General features: G+C 36.8%; 1 protein-coding gene across 1 annotated transcript; it reads left to right on the top strand.

The window, feature by feature from the left end:
- The first annotated feature begins 1,671 nt into the window (after window positions 1–1,671).
- On the top strand, window positions 1,672–6,301 carry LOC108779307 (uncharacterized). Its single transcript, XM_018546698.1, has 4 exons — window positions 1,672–1,832; window positions 2,570–2,733; window positions 4,856–5,024; window positions 6,109–6,301. Exons 1-4 carry the CDS (start codon window positions 1,672–1,674, stop codon window positions 6,299–6,301), a joined length of 687 nt encoding a protein of 228 aa, XP_018402200.1.
- The last annotated feature ends 1,724 nt before the right edge of the window (window positions 6,302–8,025 follow it).

Below are 8,025 nucleotides of genomic sequence, written 5' to 3'. Positions count from 1 at the left end.
TTACAACTTATTAACATTCTCTCTCACCTTTCACTCGCAACACCACCATCTTCGGTCCACCGGACATCCTGCCTCCGCCCCTTCCCCTGACACCACCACCCACCCCCGCCGCTCCTCTCTTTCGCCGGATTTTCACTTTTTTCGTTATTACAACTTTTTGATATCCTCTCTCACCTTTCACTCGCACCTTCACCATCATCGGCCCACCGGACCTCCTCCACTCGCCTCCCCCCCTCCAAACACCATCCACTCCCTCCCTGCCTCACATACATCATTGCAATTCTCATTGCACCACATACGAGGCGTCGCGAAAGGGAAAAGAATAATTCTAGTCGACATAATTTTTTTTTACGGGTGAACTTCACCTGCAAAATGGAAATTCTTTCGACGTAGATTTCGAGAGCTCCACACGAGAACTAGTGATTTTCCGGCGATTATCTGTTACATCAAATTACTCGTATGTGTGGTGCTCACATTGTAAAAGGATTAATTAGAACGATAAACTACGATAACTGAAAAAAAAAAAAAAAATGTGATCGATAAAATATAATTGAAGTCTAATGGAACTCACATCAGATATATTCATATATTCACTTTCCGGTAAAATTGCAGTTTCTCATTTGCGAAGAGAGCATATATATAATATCTTATAGACTAGGGAAATTAGATATTTCTATCAATTACAGTTGCTATAGTGAGGAATATTCTTTTTCTGTAGTCAAGTTTTTATTTATCAAATCATCTTTCTTCGATATTTAATAACAAATTACGACATTAATTTGACGTTATTATTTTGATATTGAAATGTGACGACAAATAATGACAACTTGCTCTACAGAAAAAAATTCCTTTAATTACATTCTTTAAAAAAATTATTTGAATAGAAATTTACGTTTATTCTTTTACATTTGACTTCATCGATAATATACTTATTTTTCTGTATTTCGCATCCACGCATATCATTGAGAATGAATAGATCGTGTTTATAAAAATAATTTGTCTATTGATCGTAATTCTAAGATTCGCTTTGGAGAATATCTCGAAAGTAGTGATTCGCTCGACACAGCGGCTTCGATTCAGGAAACCGTTGCGGAATTTTCTCTCGAGCTGTGAAATGCGTGCTCACACCTGCGTGTGTGTCATTTATTCTTGCTCTTGACCTCTTGCGAACTCGAGTTCCAAGACCGCTCGCTCGTCGCTCACACGTTACGTTCTTCTTTCACGCTCTGCCTTCTTATCCAGCCTACGCATGCTGACGCAGCTTGAGTTCATCGTCAGTGGTATCAATCCTTATTAACAAGAAGATAATACCCTTCCCGGCAAGAGTTCGCCTGCGGCGAAGCGCCTCTTTCTTGCGTCTATCACTTTATCTAATACGACGTTATGTTACGTTGATCTTTTACTGCAAATGATGCTAGAATATCTACACATAATATCTAGCATATAAGGATATGTATATGCGAAACTATATCACTTTAGGCACTGCATATTACTCAGCGATGTATTGAAATCTCAAGACGAGCATTCAATTCTATAGAACGTGACTTTTCAGAAGTTAAAATAAATATAAGAGCTCCCTTATGTCCATTTAGTCATATTAAAGAACGTGTCACATCCAATTATTTCGAGCATTTCATTCTTAAGACGTCAGTATTTTCTCTTTTATTTCAGATGTCCAGATATCTCGGTCTGATACTTATTATCATGGCTTTTACTTATACATACGGTGCCAGGAAGTGCGAGGGTAACGGTCTAGGTCTACAATACGTATGGGGTGATGCACTCACCGATTCCAGTGATTGTATAGGGCCGAATAACATGCAGTATCCCTCGTAAGTAGTAAGAACACAAATTCAATAAAAGTATAAAAAAATTTTTATGGCTAAAATAAATCCACAGAAGAAGTCTAAAAAGTATTTAAAATGTCTTGAGGATTAAAATATTTTTTAAAACATTTTTGCTATTTAATAACTTATTTTATTTTTATTTAATAACTTAAATTTTTTAATAACTTAATTTCTTTAAATATCCGATAGTTTGAATATTTTGCAGTTCTCGCTGAGAGATTATCAATTCAAATATTATTTGAGATAAAATCTTAAATGATGTATACGTTATTCAAATGATTTGATTACTAAGCCAAGCTTGAGATGAAAAATGATTTATTTTACAAAAATCATATTTTACGAAATCTAAATTTATAGATTTCGTGATTGAAATCGTCTCTTTCAAATAATTATGATAATCGTATAAAGATATATATAATTAAAATCCTTTGTATAAATTAATAAAATACCGATTTATTGTTATTACTAATAATTTTAAGCAAAAACCACATTTATCCAAAATGCTTAAATTTACGCTTAAATCTTTATTAATCGTTTTTTCACTTTAATATGATTGATGGGAGAACATCTTCAGAATGAGTTAAGTACACAATGGCCTGAAAACTATTAACTATGTTTCGACGAGCAAATTATATTCAAACTATCGACCGGTAGCATGTAAGAGAAAATGTTAATAATAGCTAGGCAGACTGCAACGGATGTTATGTGTACCGTTCTCGCAGCGCCGCGATATCGAGGAGCTTTAAGAATCTCTGGGCGGGCAGTAGTCGAACCGCGCGATCGCATCAGCTACGGACGATTGATCCCGAACTGACGAGGCAAGCGCTTTTGCACAACTACAAAGCGGCCCACGGAGACTTTTCTATTGCCGGAAGTTTCCGGAACGGTAAGTCCGCGTTTAACACTCACCGTGTTCTCCTCATCATGGAACGTACGATATTCTCTTTCGCTTCCAAACCGCACAAGAGACAGAGTTCGACATCCTAGAATTGCTTTAATTATCTTGTTATTCTAATGCTCGTGAATTGCTATTTTTCACGTCCTTATCTAAATGCGTTGCAATTGCTAATTATAATATATTGTGACCCAATGGACGCTGTTTACAATGTTGTTATAATCTCCTGTCGACCAGTTTTATATCTGCATTTGCAATTTCGCTTCCTTCTTTGTTTTGTGTTGAGATTTATTTTAATCTCGCCGCGTGCTGAGGTATATATGAACGAGAGCTACAAAATGAAAAAATCCGTTTTATGTTTCTCTCAACTTCTTGCGTATAAATGAATAAATCTCTCCTATCTTGATTGAATAAATTATAAGAAGGAGGATTAAATCATATTCACAAAAATAAATGTGTTTTGATCTTACGGTACATGAAGTACAAACGGAAATTTAGAAATGATAAAATCAATAATCATTTTTATTTCTCTTAATTTCTTGAAATGAACACGTAAATAAATAAATTGCTCTTATCTTGATTGAATAAATTGAAAAGATTGAACCTTATACTGTCCACAAAAGCAAACGTATTAGAATCTTAAAAATAATTATTGACACAACGATGATTCAACGATCGACAAGAACATTAAGAAATAAAAGTAAAAGTTGATAAATAGAAAAATTTTCGTTTTATTACTTGTTTCAGCTTCGAGAAAATGATTTCCAGGATTTATCGCGAGAAAGCCTATTCCATTGAACGCGAGACCATATTCCGCAAACGCGAATTATCCGGGAAGCGCGAGCGTTCTTGCTTCGGTATTCGCATAAAACGACCCTGTTCCCACGCAACCGAAGACCTCGAAAAAAACCTCGCGGCGCACGCTGAACAGCGATGAACAGCACTTGGGGTCCCACGAGCAGACTCCACGAAAATTGGAACGGCCGGTCGCGAAGTGGGTACCGATCGGCACAGCCATTTACGAACTTGCTCGCTGCCCTGCAGCCTTCAGTTATGCGGCTGTTCTGACACGAAAACCCGCTTCTAACCTGACTTCTAACCCACTTCGTCATGCTTCCTGGCGGGTCGTCGGAGTTTTTGTGAAATTCGCGCGCGACCGATGAGATGATCCGCGCGAGTTTTCCATTCAAGGGTCGTCACCGCAGATCGTGGTGCTCGATCTTCCCGATAATAGTCAGTCGGTAGAACACCGATGGGTCAGCAATAAAGGATAAAGCATCGTGTTATCCAGCCAATACAGTTATCGTTCCTTGTGCTCATAACGGGACCCGCCGACGACCCACACTCGTCGTTTCAAGCATATATGCTCTCGTCTCGAAATGCTCGACAAAGGCCGCTGATTCCGAGAGCGAATCTCTCGACTTAACACCAATTGTTCATGGTCACTATACTCCGTTTATAGTAGATCTTAATAATCAATAGATTTAATATCACACACTTGATCAAATGTGTCCAAATCAAGTTCGAATATAAAGAATTTATATTCTTAAGCAAACTTTAGACATATTACTCGTTTGTGAGAAGTATTGTCTTAAATTTAGAATAAACATTTGAAATAAGAAACATTATTTATTTTATTAAATGCTAATAAGTATTCTTTTTACTTTTATAAAAAAGAATTATGTATGAGTATTGATTTATTCTTTAAACATTCTACAGAAAAAAATTATCTTTTTTTTTTCTATAAAAGGAAAGATTTTTATTACGATTAAACGACGAAACTTTTCGCGCATTCTGAATGTGCATGGAACATTGGCGTAATGATCTATATACTTGTAAAGATGCTGTTTTTAATTTTCGTAATTCCATAGGGTTCCGTATGAATCCCGTATTCTTACGGGATCATCTCGTATACTATACCGTATTATAACGTTCTATAGTGCTATCAATAAACCGCAATAACGTTTTATGTTAAATATATTTGTGCGTAAATAAGTACAATTCGCGAGAGAATTACGATTCACGAAGATTATAATGCAAGATTATAATGTCCTGCAACGTAATGAGAAAAAAAAATTATATTCCCACGAAATGATCGTCATTGGGTTTTCAGGCCGTGCGTTTTCCGCGAAGGAAAGTTGCGGCTCGCCCGCCAGGCTCTGCAAAACAAGGTACAATACCACGGCTCCTATGTACGGTATCAGCCTTACCAGCGGACAACCAGTAACGATCGTGCAGAAGTTCCCCGATCTCCTGCAGCAAGTCGTCTTTGAGGTCTGCGAGTGAGTATCGTGATATTCGGATTCTCGAGAAATTTGTAATTAACTTTTCCGCGGCTTCTTAATTTTTCTGCATCAAATTTTTTAACGAGTTTTATGAAGTTTCTGCTTACGTAGTTATGTTTACGTCCAAAGTTTTCTCAGTCTAAAATTCACTGAAAAAAAATTTTATAATTTGTTATACTTTTAGAGAGATTGTTATACGCGAAGTCTTTTTATCTTCAACAGAGTATATTTAACTAAAGTAACTCTTCATAGATAGACTTGCTTGGAAATTTTATAACAAAGCAAATTTTAATTCCATTTATCTTAAAACACTTGATGGTTTTTCGAGCATTCCATATATACGCATTTTGCTAGATATAATACACTTTGTGTAGTTAATTTATGTAAATGGGATTCGTATTTGGTCAGTATTATTGACATAACATATTGTACGAATTTTTGAACGGTGATTTATAAGAGCAGCGGGACATCAAGATTAAAATTCACCTGGGCCACCCGCTGAATTAATTCGAATGTGGCACAGTAGAACGAACTGGTTTACAACTATGTGTTCGTGATCGACATGCACCTACTTTTAAGATCTTTTTTTTGTACGAAATTCTTTCCCAGATAACTCAAACATGATTCTATTAGTATAAACTATATTAATTAATGTCATACATATATTGAACGATGCAATTGAAGTTCTCTCACAATTATTGTAAATGTATACGTAAAGAATACACATAATTATATTTTTACTAGCGGATATGCATCGAAATATATTGTATGTATCTGAGAAACTCGTGATGCAGAAATTGATAGAGTCATACGAGAAAATAAAAGAATTTCTTTTCTTTTTTTTTATTTGAATGCTACTCGAAAAGAACCATCTCGTAAAGATAGATGCGAATATCGTAGAGTACATGAGCAGCTTCGTATATACATGCATCCTATTTCGTGAAGGCACGTATATTACGCACCAAGTTACGTTAGCTTACGTATTCAAGCGCTACGGAATCGCTACAAACGCAACCCGTAAACAGCCTCTCACCCGGTGAACGAACTCAACAGAATCTTTCTCATCGGTCGGTTGTTTCAGATCGAAGGAATGCGATGTGGTTCACGGCGAGTGCACGCAGACTTACGTACCGTACCTGTTTCTGGTGATTCCCCTCGGTCCAGTGACCTTGACCGGCCAGGATTACGTACTGGTGGAGAGCGGTTGCGTCTGTAAACCGAGAAATTCGGCAAGCGCGTCCATCGATGCGCCGCCGGCCGTTCCAAGCTTCTAAACGTTCGTCAAGTCCACACAAGTCGCAAGCATCTCTGAATGTTCTCCGTCCAGACGACCGACAGGACTCATTCTAAACACCACGTTCTTTCAAAACGTCATGATATAGAGCGATTTCCGGCATTAAAATCCTCGAATAGGTCGACAATCTTATCGATGCGACGCTAGAATGCTATTTCTTGAAAGAAATTTTTCCGGCAAGAGTATAAGGATGCATGAAACAAATTCCGAGATAAACGGAATAAATTTGTCTTTCATTTTTTTTTTAAATCAAAAGACATCGTTGCATAATTCCACATAGCTCTTATTTAATTTAATCGATTATCAGCTATGTATACTGAATTTCAACATAAAACGTTTATGTTATCAATTTATTAGATATTTTATAATTTTGTCTATAATAAATCTGTTTTCCTATTATTATATATCTTCTTCTTCTTGAAAATTTTTTAAGACATTTGACTCCGGAATCGAAGATGTTTTGCTCAATTATTATAAATTAAAAAGATGTATGCTGATAAATAGATTAATAGCTACAGAACGAAACACATCATCGAAGATTTCTTGAAAGAAATATACTTCTAGTTAATGAAATGTCTTCGTCGCAAATCGCAATCGTTTGAGTCTTCGGTCAATGAGATCTGGATGAACTAGTATATATCACGATGATGAGAATTCGTTGACTGACTACGGAAGATAAGACTGTCGCAGTTGATGAATTTCATCGACGATAAATATCTCTTTCGATGAATTTCCGTATCGTCTCTTTTTAAGACATCTGAATACTTCTAGACTGATATTCGGCGCGGATGAGTCAAATTAGTCTGCTCATTTATAGTTATATGCTCGAGCCGATAATACAAAACGTATCTAATCGAAATCTGCTTACGGATAGCTGGAGTATAAGAACGATTCGAGCATCATCCTCCTTCCGTACTCATTCTTCTCTCTTTCTCATGCCAAAAGCCTCGGCAGGACACATATTCCAGCCGGCAAATGAAAAAGCAAATCGGGGCAGTGGACGGTCGCACCGTTTCGCAGAATCCGGTCTCGGAATTCAATCGAGTTCACTAGACTGGCCGCCTCTCCGAGCCGGTTTCGAACAGGTGCAAATGGTATTTCAGGTGAGCTACTGAGTGTCCATCGACTGAAGGAACGTCGTCCACGAGCTGACTGGCTCCCTTAAGCGTAACGTCGTCGTTAAGTTATATCACGCGTGCGTTGGAAACTGATCCACACACGCACGCTCGCGCGCCATTATATTGCAATAAAATCAACGCGTTTTTGCGTTTATACATATCTATAGAGTCGGTCGAGGATCGTTGGCGCGATCTACGAGCGGGTGCTCATCGCTATGTAATTTATCTTTACGACGTATCGTACACTTATAAGAATTATCCTGTCTGCCAGGATTTCCGGGTCGATCGAGGATAATGGATAACAGATAATCCACGTTACTATACGTCGTACAAAGATAGACATAACAACGTCGAGGTTTTAGATTTTCTAAAGAAAATATAACATTTTTTTTTTTTTTAGAAATAATTTAACTCACATGTCATTATTTTTGCTTATTACATAAAACATTTTTGTAACGCAAAATTTACAAATTTGTCATGTAAAAACTAATCTCTCTAATTTTTCTATGAATCTTTTTTATATATGAGTCGTTGGTTAAGATAATAAATTATTGCTAATATAAAATTCACGGATCTATATCGTAAT

This window comes from Cyphomyrmex costatus, unplaced genomic scaffold, assembly GCF_001594065.2.
Source record: "Cyphomyrmex costatus isolate MS0001 unplaced genomic scaffold, Ccosl1.0 scaffold579, whole genome shotgun sequence".
Taxonomy (NCBI): domain Eukaryota; kingdom Metazoa; phylum Arthropoda; class Insecta; order Hymenoptera; family Formicidae; genus Cyphomyrmex; species Cyphomyrmex costatus.
This window is presented reverse-complemented; position numbering and strand designations above follow the sequence as displayed.